Source organism: Pseudoliparis swirei, chromosome 1, assembly GCF_029220125.1.
Source record: "Pseudoliparis swirei isolate HS2019 ecotype Mariana Trench chromosome 1, NWPU_hadal_v1, whole genome shotgun sequence".
NCBI classification, from domain to species: domain Eukaryota; kingdom Metazoa; phylum Chordata; class Actinopteri; order Perciformes; family Liparidae; genus Pseudoliparis; species Pseudoliparis swirei.
In genome coordinates this window covers 1,250,676-1,266,537 of record NC_079388.1, presented here as the reverse complement: position 1 = coordinate 1,266,537, position 15,862 = coordinate 1,250,676, and the positions used below count along the sequence as shown (strand labels likewise).

The 15,862-nt window shown below is 39.9% G+C and overlaps 1 protein-coding gene across 1 annotated transcript in view; it reads right to left on the bottom strand.

Annotated features, from left to right (window-relative positions):
- Positions 1-15,862, bottom strand: part of thsd7aa (thrombospondin, type I, domain containing 7Aa) — a 183,295-nt gene that overhangs the window by 24,772 nt on the left and 142,661 nt on the right. Inside the window, exons 19-24 of the mRNA XM_056420376.1 lie at positions 15,019-15,160; positions 14,826-14,941; positions 14,623-14,748; positions 4,917-5,057; positions 3,807-3,981; positions 72-245 (exon numbers count right to left, since the gene is read on the bottom strand). Coding sequence (XP_056276351.1) covers positions 72-245; positions 3,807-3,981; positions 4,917-5,057; positions 14,623-14,748; positions 14,826-14,941; positions 15,019-15,160 — 874 coding nt within the window. The remainder of the gene's footprint in view (positions 1-71; positions 246-3,806; positions 3,982-4,916; positions 5,058-14,622; positions 14,749-14,825; positions 14,942-15,018; positions 15,161-15,862) is intronic.

Below are 15,862 nucleotides of genomic sequence, written 5' to 3'. Positions count from 1 at the left end.
CGTGGCAGAATGTGCCTCTGTGATTCCCTTCAGTGTGATTTGGAGTCCCAGCAGGACTCTGCCAGACTGACCTGTGCACGGCCGGGCCTCCAGCTCCTGCTCCGGACACTGCAGGAGGTTCTCCGGGTCCTGGGCCACCACGGCTCGGGATCGGACCTGGACCGAGCCGAAGCCCAGGTCGTCCCCGCGGACGCAGCTCAGCTGGCACGGGCTCCAAACCGTCCAGTCCGTCAGGTAGCACTCCCCTACAGGTCACACACAGAGGTCACCAACCACAACTCTACAGGAATCAGCTGCATTTAAAGGGACATGACACTGATTTTGATCAAGTACAATGACATTTGGCCATATTTAATGTTTCAACACACACGCTGTTATTCTTTTTACAGCTGACAATTTCATAATAAGCAAACCTAGAATTGTCTAAATTCATTATTTCACCAGAACTTTCATATTCAAAGCTAAAAGGTGCAGGAAATGTTGCATACCATTGACAATAGCATTAGTGCAACAGAACAATAAAATAGGGTGATTGGAGAGAATTATTGAAGGGAAACTATTATTATTATACTGTTATGAACTCCGAGCTGCAGACTGGTGAACAATAACATGTACAACATGTTTAATTCATCAAGGAAGTGGAAGTGTTGCGTTAGCTTTGACAGCTAGGAGCGGATCAGGAAACGAGGTTTACTAAAATGTTAAATATGCTTATGAAACAAGGTCGTTAGAAAATAGGCCCCTTTCAAATAAAGGTCTGATTGTCTCTGCACTTCACATGACGTGCGTCCAATTATCCAATTGTTCGGCTTTCAAACTGGAACGCCTCCAATCAGCACTCCAGCCAATCACGCGCTCTGAGGACCTGAAGATTGGTCGTCAATACAAAGTGGATTTTCACTCTGAACAAGAAAACAACTCGATGATTTAGTATCTTTAAAACCACTGCAATCCTTCTCTGATATCAGAGGGGATTAAATGCATTTGATCCAGGTGCAGGTGAGTAACCATTAAAAACACATCCTCTCCACCCAAAGGCTTTATCCAATTGTCATCTTCACAGAAGATGAACATTTTTAGCAAAAAGAAGATGGTCTGTAAAAAAGGTTCCGCTGTTCCCTTTGTGATATTATTCCCCTTTATGTCATATTTCTACACATTCAATTAGTTATCCAGGAATCTAAAAATAAATAAATAACGTGATTAACAATAGAAGAGTGAAATCCCGTATTGTGTGTATTGAGCTGGTTTCCCATGAGAGTGAATGGTGTTCAGACCAGAAGGAACCAGATCAGGCCACTTCCCTTGATTACGCCCACACGCAATCCAGGCTGGAGCGGTCAGTACGAGTATCCACATGTACACACACACACACACACACACTTGAACAAACGCCGTACACACACTGCAGCTGCTGTAACCACCGCCAGTTTTTCTTTTTATAGCAACCCGGTATCAGCTGAGAGGTTCTGGGCGCTCTGTAATGGTCCTCAGCCCCCCCGCCCCATCTCCTCCTCCTCCTCCTCCCACCTGTTCACATCAGCACCGCATTGTGTGGCGCACTCTGGAGCTCTTGAAGCTGCGACAATCAAACACACTCGGCAGTAAGTGCTCTGACCGTCGGTCCTTTGTTGTCATTGTGAAACCCTGGAAACAGCGACGCGAGGGGAGTGGAACGTGTTGTTTTTGCTCGCAGACAACAGCAGACGTGCCTAAACGGTCTGGATTAAGACCGATTTAAACCTTGGATTAGGCAACTTCCTGTCTTTTTTTTGGGCTTTCCGTTCAGAGAAAGGACACCTTTCTCTTTTTAGAAATGTTGTTGAGGAGGAGCTCGTCTTGTTTGTGATGAACGTTAATGGACAACCGTTCATCCCAGTGTGATGAGCGTTGGGCAATACGGGCCGATTGAAACATGCGTACCATTAACAAAAAATGCAGTTTCCAGACTGCAACAGGGCCTATGTTAATAAATATCATTGATTTCTTTATGAAAAAATCAAGAAAAGCTCAGAAGCATCACATGAAGTGTCGCAGCACACAGCCTCGGCTGCAGCGCTGTACCAAGGAGGCCTGATGACGACACAGTATCCAATACTCCTGTAGGATCTACATGGGTATATTTGACCTTTGACCTTTGCATAAGAACAGCCTGACTGGGAGGATGTTACACTGTTTGTCTCTGTGCTCTCGTTTCCTCTTTCTCAATAGTCGGGCGGACCTGGACTTCTTCACAGCCTCCCTCATCCTGCTGCTCTGGTTCTGGACCTTTCTTTAAGCAAAAGTTACATTTTTCTGGCCTGGCTTTTGTTAAGTTGTAATAGTTGATTTTGATTTTGCACATGTCCATAGAGGAAGTCTTACGCTTTAAATTAATACATATAGAAAGATATTATAATAGGAAATATTAGGGAGAATATTATTCTGACTGTATTATTAATTTATTGTAATAATTGTAGTAATGTGTATATTTATGTTTATGTATGTTTAAAATGTATGTTTATATGTATGTGTATATGTATGTTTGTATGTATGTTTATATGTTTATATGTATGTTTATATGTATGTGTATATGTTTATATGTATGTTTATATGTGTATATGTATGTTTATATGTATGTGTATATGTATGTTTATATGTATGTGTATGTTTACATGTATGTGTATATTTATGTTTATGTATGTTTATATGTATGTTTATATGTATGTTTATATGTATGTTTATATGTATGTTTATATGTTTATATGTATGTTTATATGTATGTTTATATGTATGTGTATATGTATGTTTATATGTATGTTTATATGTATGTGTATATGTATATGTATGTTTATATGTATATGTATATTTATATGTATGTTTATATGTATGTTTATATGTATTTATTAGGGCTGTGAAACGATTACAAATTTTAATCAGGTTAATCACAGGTCTCTGTGGATTAATCATGATTTATCACATATTACCGATATTCTCGGTATATTTTTGTGAGAACAAAAAGATTTATGACAAAAGACGGATATATGCATTTATACACAGGGATGCACATAACTTGCTCACCAGTGTGCGCGGGGGGGGGGGGGGGGGGTGCAAGTGATCGGAGTCGTGTTAACGCGACACGTAGAGACAGAAATGACATGCTGCTGTAGAGACGACCAACAACAGACGTATTGGAAGCTCATTCTGCGCATGCGTTAACTGCGTTAATTTTTTTTTACTAATTAATCCTGTAATTTAATCATAACGCATTAACGCGTTATTTTTCACAGCACTAGTATTTATATGTATGTTTATATGTATGTTTATATGTATGTTTATATGTATGTTGCTTGTGATGAATGTTAGTTAGTATTTCAGAGATGTGGAAGCCGGTTGAAGCCTGTGATGTTATTTTAATCCGAAAACTAACATACTGGACTTTTATTGTGAAGGGACTTTTCAGTAGTTTGTCCGTAAGTGACGTTGTGACCCTGGGTCGTGACCTTTGACCTCTCCATTTTGATAGCAGACTTTGAGGCAATGAGAAGGTGACGCAGGACTGAATAACAAAGGACTAACTTTTGAGGACAGCTGATTGGCTGACGACTAACACTCTTCGTACTGGGAGAAGTCTCTTTGGTTCCTGACCTCCGTTAGCCAGCAACACTCGCTAGCTTCAGCTCGTACCTGTGGTGCCTGGATCACGACCAACCCACCACCCTGAGCTTTGATTGGCTGTTAAACTTCTTGCCATTACATATTGTTAAACTTGACCCATGGCATTCCAGCCCTGACTGTATGTCCCTGCTCGGGTCGTGACCTCCCACCTGGACAGGGCACCGTGCAGGCCTCCTGCAGGACGACGTGGGGGTCTCCGTCCACCGAGGGCTCCAGGTCTCCACACAGCTCGTCGTCCACCAGGCTGCTCCCCTGCTGCCCGGAGCCGTCGGACACGAAGCACGACACGTTCCTGAAGCGCAGGCCTTCTCCACACCTCGCGCCCTGGGGGAGCACAACACACACACATGGAAACCTCACACAGGGAACGCCAACTTACATGTCATTTAGCAAATTTAATATTGATATTGCAGCTAAAAAACCAACAGCCCATGTTCAATTATAAAATACAGTTGATGATATGGGAATTCAAGTCCACCTTGTTATAATATCAGAGAATTCAACGCTGCACAGTTCTCAATGCAATACATTTGAATTTTGAAAAAAATGGATCAGGATTTATAAAAATGGATCTGATTTTAAAAGGTATGGATATATTTGGGAAATAACCTTTTAGTAATGAGTATTTTCACAAATACTCAATATTTCCCCAAAGAATGTATAGTATAATTGTCTCTGTATAAACATTTCACACGTAGGATTAAAGGTTATCTTTTCATCTAAAAAAAAAGAGCAATTGTGAATACTGATGCCCGCACCGTCCTGACCTCAGACCGTACTCACATCTTTTACCCTTTTTGACCCCAGCAGTTAAAACCTCCAGAAAAAGATTAGAATTAATATTGTTTCCCAAGTTTAAGTGTCAGGTGCTTTATGTTTGTTTGTTGACTACCTAAATAGCCCTTTACATAAATACAAAAGTTTTTATATTTCTTATATGTTTTACACGGTGAAAAACAGCCTGGGGTCAAATTGACCCCAAACAACACCGATGCGTACAAGTTGGGTTCAGGACATTGAAAACATAACATCATGTGAATTTTATGTTTTCCCAGTTGTCCCCAATAAATTAGGAAAAGTCATGAAATGATGTCAATCATTTTTTTAGAGACGTCAAACATTGAATGGGGTCAAATTGACCTCAAAGGTAACAGGAGGGTTAAATGAAGTCTTTAGATCGCACAAAATAAATCAAATAACATGATTTGTAATCAAAACACAATATATAGAATATGAAGTCTTCTGATGAAGACACTGACCTCCGACTTGCACTGGGACCAGGCGCTGTAGCTCCAGCTGTAGCAGGGCTTCACCAGGCAGGGCTTCCACTGCTCCAGCTGGGCCGCGCAGGGCCGCCCGTCACCCCGGGGGGCCTGGACCGCGGCGCGCCCCCTCCGCAGCTGGCCTGCACAACGGCAGAGGAACAAAAGACAAGACGCAACATGAATGACGTATTCACGAGGACATCGAGTGAGACGAGGAAGATGGGCAGGTCGGAGCGGCTGGAAGTGTGTGTGTGTGTGTGTGGTGTTTGAGAGATTTGGAAAACTGTATTGTGTGTCAAGGTGACCTCTGGGCCTTTCACCACTGGAGCTGCAAGAGAGTCTCAGATCAACGCTGATATATACAGGACTGTCTCAGAAAATTAGAATATTGTGATAAAGTTCTTTATTTTCTGTAATGCAATTAAAAAAACAAAAATGTCATGCATTCTGGATTCATTACAAATCAACTGAAATATTGCAAGCCTTTTATTCTTTTAATATTGCTGATTATGGCTTACATCTTAAGAAAACTCTAAAATCCTATCTCATAAAATTTTAATATTTCCTCAGACCAAGTAAAAAAAAAGATTTATAACAGCTGAGTGTTTGTCAAGGCTCAGGAAACCATTGCAGGTGTTTCGAGTTAATTAGACAATTCAAGTGATTTGTTTAATACCCTACTAGTATACTTTTTCATGATATTCTAATATTTAGAGATAGGATATTTGAGTTTTCTTAAGCTGTAAGCCATAATCAGCAATATTAAAAGAATAAAAGGCTTGCAATATTTCAGTTGATTTGTAATGATCCCAGAATGCATGACATTTTTGTTTTTTTAATTGCATTACAGAAAATAAAGAACTTCATCACAATATTCTAATTTTCTGAGACAGTCCTGTATATATATATTATATATATATATATATTAATAAAAATCGATATATATATATATATCGATTTTTATTAATATAGTTTAGAAATTGAAATTTTTTTGGGAATGGTTTAGAAATTGTCTTTTTTTTTAATCGATCATAAATTGTCTTTTTTTATAGTTTATAAATGTTGTTTTATAATTTAGAAATTCTTTTTTGATAGTTTAGAAATTGGCTTTTTTGGGGGATAGTTTAGAAATTGCCTTTTTTATAATTTAGAAATGTTCTTTTTCTTTTTTTAAATAGTTTCAATTTTTTTTAAAAATAATTTAGAAATGTTCTTCTTTCTTTTTTGATAGTTTATAAATTGTCTTTTTTTCCGAGGCTCACGCCTCAGCAGTCTCACTGCGGGCGGCCGTGGCCGTGTGATGGGAGGCAGTGAAGGCTGCTGGGTAAAAAATGCAAAAAGGGGGGGGGGGGGGGCCTGTGCCAGCTGTCACTATCCGTGTTTGGCTGGAGAACACACACGGTCACGACTATCTGAGCACACTGGTGGACCGTCGCTGTGTGCCGCCTCCAGGTACGATCCCGCGTTGGAAATCTCACGCCCAGCACACGGCGGTTCCTGGAACAGAAGTGAACCCTCAGAAGAGAAACGCGGGGAGGGCGGCGAGGAAGCCCTCTGAGCCTCCGGCCTCCCGGCCGCTTCCTCGTACGGGGGGAAACAAAATCCCTGTCGCCCGGGGACCGATTAGAGCGACCGCAGTAGCTAAAGCCTGTCTTGGTTTCATATCTACTATTTGCTCGTGTTGCTCATGGCAGATGCTTCTCAAGGACTCGCGGAGAGCAGAGTGCTCCCCGAGCCCCAGAGCACACACTCCTAATGGACCGACAATCGATGGCCTGATCCTATGGAATTACACGCGCCGACATCATCGCCCCTCGCCCGGGCGCTGCAGGGCTGGAGCGTCGTGGCTTCTCACATCGCTTCTGGTTTCCAGCACATTACCGTGGCGGAGGGCGACCGCTGAGAGCAGAGGGGGATGACTCCCCGTCAGCAGGAGCCGTGGGAAGAGGCTGCAATGTTGTACATGTAAATATACACTACCGTTCAAAAGTCTGGGGTCACTTAGAAATGTCTTTATTTTTCAAAGAAAAGCACTGTTTTTTCAATAAAGATAACATTAATCAAAAATACACTCTCTACATTGTTAATGTGGTAAATGACTCTTCTAGGTGGAAACGTCTGGTTTCTAATGAAATATCTCCAGAGGTGTATAGAGGCCCATTTCCATCAACGATCACTCCAGTGTTCTAATGGTACATTGTGTTTGCTAATCGCCTTAGAAGACTAATATCTGATTAGAAAACCCTTGTGCAATTATGTTAGCACAGCTGAAAACAGTTATGCTGGTGATATAAGCTATACAACTGGCCTTCCTTTGAGCTTGAAGTTTGAAGAACAAAATTAATACTTCAAATATTAATCATTATTTCTAACCTTGTCAATGTATTGACTATATGTTCTATGAAATGTTCAATTCATTTGATAAATAAAAGTGTGAGTTTTCATGGAAGACACAAAATTGTCTGGGTGACCCCAAACTTTTGAACGGTAGTGTATATATCTATATATATATATATATATATATGAATAAGCCCTGCATATCTGCATTGGGAGCTGGTCCTCTTCATGCAGTCGGCCATGTTGGACCGCCATGTTTCTACGGTAGCCCAGAGCGGACAAACCAAACACTGCGGCAGAATGGTGAGAGTTCATCTGGACCGCTGTTTCTAAAGTAGTGTTACTAACAGGGTTATTACACATTTTGACCAATGATTTTTCCAGGACTTTAAACCAAATTTCCATGACCAAAGTGAAATCTCGGTATAAACATGAACACTTTAGAACATGTTACGTATTGAGAGCGTACGCATGCTTATATTTTGAGCGTCTTTCTTTAACAAACATATTAATTATTTTAAACTCTGCGTAAATGAACATGTGATTATAACAAATGTCCATGACTTTTCCAAAACTTTTATGATTTACGTTTTTTCCATGACTTTTCCAGGCCTGGAAATGACCATTTTAAAATTCCATGACTTTTCTAGGTTTTCCATGACCGTACAAACCCTGTACTACGGTGAGAAGGGGGGGGGGGGGCTGCGTTACCATGGTTTCGCTCCAGTTACTGCAGTCTTGAAAAAGGAGGAGTGAGTGTGCAACCACAGCACTAAGTCCTACACACTGTCCCTTTAAGGCACTGTCCCTTTAGGGCAGGCTAGACATGGTGTTATTCAGACTGACCTCTGGGACCCCTGGTGGAGAGTCCTGCCTGACACCCTCATGACACACTGTGCGGTGGTAGGTACAGTTATACACACTAATGTAATACATCTAATGCTCGGAAGCTAGATAAGTCAATGGGATCAGAGATTTGGAATCTCCTCAGAAGATCATGAGTCAGATGAGTGGGATGATGAGGTTATTTTGAGGGGTAGTAAGTCATGGCTATTTTAAAGCGAATGTTTTTTCAAGAGAAGCTACGAAATATACCCTCCGTGGATATTGATTTGTGGACTAAAGTGTTTTATTTCTGAAAACCGAATAGCAGCCAGCAACTTGAGCCTGCGTGTGAACTGGTGGTGTTCATGTGACAGCACTCAGGGAACAGATCCTGATACTCGTGATGCTATCTGATGGGAAATGTGATTTTTCTTCCGATTATCCAGAAACAGGATCAGTTACATGCAGTGCAGAGCCAGTTGGTTGAGCTTAGAAGAAGGTCATGAAAAGGTCATATAAAGGTCATGAAAAGGTCATGGTTATGATATTCTTAACCCTCCTGTTACCTTTACATTTACTAACATATTTTACCCTCGGGGTCAATTTGACCCCAGCAATTAAAACCTCCAGAAAATGATTAGAATAAATATTGTTTCCCAAGTTTAAGTGTGAGGTACTTTATGTGTGTTTGTTGACTACCTAAATAGCCCTTTAAATATATAAAAAAGTTGATATTTCTTATATGTTTGACACAGTGAAAAACAGCCTGGAGTCAAATTGACCCCAAGGAACACTGACATTAAACATTGAATGGGGTCAAATTGACCCGAAAGGTAACAGGAGGGTTAAGTAATCTGGTATCACATGGGACAAGACCAGCAGCCTCCTGGGTGAATCTATTGTGTAAGTCAGAACCATCCATCACACAGACCTCCATACTAATATTTATATGAAGCTTCCGCTGAAGTTCAGTCAGAAAGACTCTCTCTCTTTTTCATTCATAGTCTCTCAGTCTCTCTCTCTCTCTGTTATTACTCTATCAACTGAATGTGGGCGTTTACTTTAAATAAACCAACCTAATGAAGTCTCTGCTGATTGAAACGACGTCACCTGTCCTGACTCGTGATGATTGTGTGGGTGACACATAATGTGCATTAATTTGCACATTTCTTAATGCTTTCCGTTGTGAATACTCTCAGCGTGGCCACATTGTGAGCATCACAAAGGCCTCCACCAACCGCGCTGTGTGGAGCGCACAGATTCAAACTGTACACAGGAGTGTACGGCCCCTCGGGGGCTCCGTAACCCGACCCAAGACGGCAACGTTTATTACTCCCTTCAACCTTGGCGAAGGCAATGCAGGCCAGATCCCACCATTCTTACTTTTCACAATAAAAGCATTGCAATTAAAACTAGAATAGGCACTCGGTAGAGCGCATACCTTCGCATATCACAAGATTGGGCATTTCATTATGAACATGTTGGCATTAGTTGCATGCCAATTGGATAAAAATTGACCGCTCTATGGTAAAAAGAAGATTTTGACCTTTTCATAACCTTGACCTTGACCTATGATCCAAATGATCCCAAAATCTAATCAAATGGTCCCCGGATAATAACCAATGATCCCACCAAATTTCGTCTGATTCGGTTTAATACTTTTTGTGTTATGCGAGTAACACGCATACAAATAAATAAATAAATACACGGCGATCAAAACATAACCTTCCGCATTTTCAATGCGAAGGTAACAATTTGCATTTCTGCCGGTTTAAATAGTTTTGATGCAAAAAATTAGCATGCAAGTATTCCGCATTCTCGTCTCATTGGTTCTTCACGCCCCTGAGTCTGAGGGCCTGTAGTTGGATGAGACTTGGCAGAGCATGTACGCAGACAGATTGAACGCTGTGTGGTAAATATGACAGCTAGGAACAGTTTACGAGAGCAGCCGGTCCTCTGGAGCTCCACAGGAGCTCTGTCGAGTCTGAGGAAATAATCCTCGTGAATGTCGCTCCGTTCGGGCTTGAAGATTTCATCGTTAAGAGACGGCCTGCATTACGGACTGGAACGCTGGAGTCAGGCAGGCACGGCTGAATTAGGAGATGCTAGTTGTTGAATAATGGCATATGCAAGATCCACGGTTTTATTTGCCATCTGTGTCGAGACCAGCAGTCGTGACCCATTGGAAGTCTAACGCAGCGCCCTCTGAGTCACCAGTCTAGAAATAACACTATAATAACAAAGACAAAATACAAAATATAAAAGAAAGCACAATATAGATTAGCTCAGGGTCGGGTTCCAGCGTATTTGGGACAAAAAGACCAAAATGGCTACGCATCCCATCATAGACGACGTTAGCACTGTGTGTCTTAAAGTAAGAATTAGAAGAAGATAAAGAAGTAAGTTGACTCCCCGCCGTCGCCCGCTGGGGAGCGCCGTCCTGAACAATGTGGTGTTTGTTGAGGTTGCCATATAAAAGGGTCAACATGTCAGGATTCATGAGCTCCTGCTGTTTCTCATATCAACTTCCTTCTTGAATGTGGAAACAGAGATCTCACAAGAGATTCCTAAAAGTAGGTTCGCTCTATCTTTTAACAAACTGAGATTTTATTGAAGATGTTGTTTCACCACGAGATGAAGCAACGTCTTCCTCAGCAGCACTTGGACATTAATAATTCCAAGTGTAAAGTTTGAAGTCTGGAGCAAACCCCATTGTAGAAACTGTACCCATATACTGAACATTACCCAGGGTGCTCTCTGGTTATCTATAATCCATCTCCCAATTCATTGTCAAGTTTCCCAGACTCATGAATCCTTTACCGGAGGTGTGACTGAGGTTTGGGTAGTTTAGACGGCTGACATTGCAACCTTTCTGTGTACCGCCCAGTTTCATCATGGATCCATCACATTGTCAACTGTTAGGTTGTAAGAGTTTATTTTGATTCTGTAGTCTTGAGCTTTAAATTAATACATATGGAAAGATATTATAATAGGAAATATTAGGGGTAATATTTTTATAATGAATGTATTATGAAGCATATGGGTACTGTTTACTCTCTGCAAATGTTAAAATGTCAATGGCAAGAAGTAGTGTTTATATGTATGTGTATATGTATGTTTATATGTATGTTAATATGTATGTGTATATGTATGTGTATATGTATGTTTATATGTATGTTAATATGTATGTGTATGTGTATATGTACCGTATTTTTTGCACTATAGGGCGCACTTAATAGCCTTTAATTTTCTCAAAAAACGACAGTGCGCTTTATAATCCGAAACGCCGTATATATGGATTAATTCTGGTTTTGCTTACTGACCTCTAAGCGATTTTGTGTGGTACAAGGCGCTCACGGCGCTAAGTCAAAATGTTTTAGTACGACTTTGGTAAACTACAAAGCCGCACCGCTTGCAGCATTACGGCTACCGTAGCCAGGAGCGTCGCGGAGTAATACAGTCTCTATTCGACTGAAGGCAACAGCGTTAGCACCGGACATGAATATCAATGACTTTTGAGGCGGTCCTTCTTGGTGCTTTCGTTTTATGAAAAGACGTAATCTCTCTATCCGCACATGAACTACCGTCTCGCAGCAACTGCCAAAAGATTACGAAGAAAAGTTTTTTTTTTTCGTTTAATGCGCCTTATAGTCCGGTGCGCTTTATATATGAAAAAAGATCGAAAATAGACCATTCATTGACAGTGCGCCTTATAATCTAGTGCGCCCTATAGTGCAAAAAATACGGTATGTTTATATGTATGTTTATATGTATGTTTATATGTATGTGTATATGTATGTGTATATGTATGTTTATATGTATGTGTATATGTATGTTTATATGTATGTTTATATGTATGTTTATATGTATGTGTATGTGTATATGTATGTGTATATGTATGTTTATATGTCTGTGTCTATGTATGTTTATATGTATGTTTATATGTTTATATGTATGTGTATATGTATGTTTATATGTATGTGTATATGAATGTTTATATGTCTGTGTATATGTATGTTTATATGTATGTTTATATGTATGTTTATATGTATGTTTATATGTATGTGTATATGAATGTTTATATGTCTGTGTATATGTATGTTTATATGTATGTTTATATGTATGTTTATATGTTTATATGTATGTGTATATGTATGTTTATATGTATGTTTATATGTTTATATGTATGTGTATATGTATGTTTATATGTATGTGTATATGAATGTTTATATGTCTGTGTATATGTATGTTTATATGTATGTTTATATGTATGTTTATATGTATGTTTATATGTATGTGTATATGTATGTTTATATGTATGTGTATATGTATGTTTATATGTATGTTTATATGTATGTTTATATGTATGATTATATGTATGTTTATATGTATGATTATATGTATGTTTATATGTATGTTTATATGTATGATTATATGTATGTTTATATGTATGATTATATGTATGTTTATATGTATGTTTATATGTATGTGTATATGTATGTTTATATGTATGTGTATATGTATGTTTATGTATATGTATGTTTATATGTATGTGTATATGTATGTTTATATATATATGTATATGTATGTGTATATGTATATATATATATATGTATGTATATATGTATGTGTATATGTATGTTATATGTATGTATGTGTATATGTATGTTATATATGTATGTTTATATGTATGTTTATATGTATGTATATATATGTATGCTTATATATATGTTTATATGTGTGTATATATATGTTTATATGTATGTTTATATGTTTATATGTGTGTGTATATGTATGTTTATATGTATGTGTATATGTATGTTTATATGTCTGTGTATGTGTATATGTATGTGTATATGTATGTTTATATGTATGTTTATATGTATATGTATGTGTATATGTATGTTTATATGTCTGTGTATATGTATGTTTATATGTATGTTTATATGTTTATATGTATGTGTATATGTATGTGTATATGTATGTTTATATGTCTGTGTATATGTATGTTTATATGTATGTTTATATATTTATATGTATGTTTATATGTATGTGTATATGTATGTGTATATGTTTATATGTATGTGTATATGTATGTTTATATGTATGTGTATATGTATGTTTATATGTATGTGTATGTGTATATGTATGTATGTATGTTTATATGTCTGTGTATATGTATGTTTATATGTATGTGTATATGTTTGTGTATATGTATGTGTATATGTATGTTTATATGTATGTTTATATATATGTTTATATATATGTGTAAATGTATGTGTATATGTATGTGTATATGTATGTTTATATATATTTTTATATGTATGTGTATATGTATGTTTATATATATTTTTATATGTATGTGTATATGTATGTTTATATGTATGTGTATGTGTATATGTATGTTTATATGTATGTTTATATGTATGTGTATGTTTATATATTCAATTCAATTCAGTTTATTTGTATAGCCCAATTTCACAAATTACAAATTTGTCTCGGAGTGCTTTACAATCTGTACACATAGACATCCCTGTCCCAAAACCTCACATCGGACCAGGAAAAACTCCCAAATAACCCTTCAGGGGGGAAAAAAGGGAAGAAACCTTCAGGAGAGCAACAGAGGAGGATCCCTCTCCAGGATGGACAGAACAATAGATGTCATGTGACCAGAAGGACAGATTTAGAGTTTAAATACATTCAATGAATATGACAGAGTGGATGAATAGTTCATAGTAGGCATATTCCACGATGGAGACCTCCACGATCCATCAGGCAGATGGCGGTGGGGAGGAGGAGTGGGCGGAGTCTCAACAGTGGGCGGAGTCTCAACAGGACAGTGGCGTAGTCAGGAGCAGGAACTCCACGACCCAGACCTCGATGATCCATCAGCAGATAGGATCTATGCCGTCTCATAGGGTCCATATATATTTTTATATGTATGTGCATGGAATGAATGTTGGTTAGTATTTTTCGAAATGTCGGAGCCAGTTGAAGGCCGTGAAGTGATTCTAATCTGGACGATAACAGACGGGACTTTTATTGTGAAAATACTTGTTCAGTAACTTGACCGGAAGTGACGTTTTGACCCGGGGTTCATGACATTTGACCTCTCCATTTTGATTGCGGACTTTGAGCCAACAGGAAGGTGTTAAAGGCTGAACTACCTTTGAGAGTACGTGATTGGCTGATTTTGTGACTAACACTTTTTGTACTGGGGGATATCGCTTTTTCGTCTCGACCCGGGTCAGACAGCAACACCTGCTCGCTTCGAGCTCGTACCTGTGGAGCCCGGATCACCACGGGACCCACGGTCGTGAGCTTTTGATTGTTTGTTTACACTTCTTGCCATTAAATATTGTTAAACCTAATTCACCGCATCCAGAGCCTGATCTCCAGCATCTGCCAAGTGCCCAGTATCAGAACTCTTATCCAGCCACAAGAGTCACAGGTCGGTCCACTAGTCTCTCGAGTGACAGGAACAAGCCGGGTCCGAACCATGCCCCTATTAAAAATGAAGAAATCTGACATTGCACACACACTTACCGGCCAGCCCACAGGTCGACGTGCACTCGGACCACGGCGACCAATCAGACAGCTGGCAGTTGATGGGACATTCCACGACACAGGAAGAGTTCATCTGCCATTTCCTCTCCAGGCCCAGCTGCAAGAAAACAAACCCACATGGTTTGAGTGCCTCGGTGACAGAAGCCGACCGACCACGGCTTCAGAGACACTCACCTCCCGGCAGAACTTCAGGTCTACAGATTTGCCATCGCTGCGCACGCAGTCCAGCATGCGCGTCTTGATGCCGTTGCCACACACGGCTCTCTCGCTGAGCTGACAGGTACTCCAATCTGCACGGAGACGTCTCATCAGCAAAAGAAAATGCCTCTGATGACCCCCGACGGGGGACGCTCTACGAGGGCCTCACCGGTGATGTTGTAGGAGTAGTGGAAGCAGTTGCTGTTGAGTCTGCAGAGCTCCGTCTCTTGAGTCGGAGGGCATTGCTTCTCCTCCCCCGGCTGGCGCAGCGGGTCAGCGCTCCTCTCTCGAGTGCTGTTGCCACTGCATGGCTGAGGAGCAGAGAGATGACCTCAGCAGTCGTTACAGGACACGTACCGATGGAAATCAGAAAGGACATCTTTGATTTCGTTGAACCCCTTCAACAACATCTCCCTTCCACATATTCAAAGATGATGTGTGTTCTGCTTTGTGCCGACTCGTGTTCATGCAGCTTGATTTCAAGAATGTCATGAAAAGAATTCCAAAAGACAAAACCCTGAACACGATCTGTTTGGGTTCGAAACCACAAACCAATGGTGTAGAGCAGTGGTCACCAAACTAAGGCCCGAGGGCCGGATGCGGCCCGCCTCCACATCTGGCCCGGCCCCCTGAACAATACCAGAGACACATTATGATTTTTTTTCAGTCTGGCCACGCAAATCCTAGACTAGCTCCTTTCAAATAGAACGTATGAAGATCCCGGAAAGGGTTTTTAATATTTGGTTATGTGGCTTTCTGGAAAACAATACATGTTTACATTTAGACACCCTGAGATCGTCACACTGTTTCTGTTACAAACTGACCCCGGCCCCCATCAGAGAAGGGAAAAGTGATGTGGCCCTCACAGGAACAAGTTTGGGGACCCCTGGTGTCGAGCAACAACAGCTTTTGGTTGATCACTTCCCTTCTACCACCAAAACCAGGAGCAGACAGGTGTGGGAGTGGACTTTCCGTTGTTGCACATGTGTGCTTGAACTGATGATTCGCTGTTA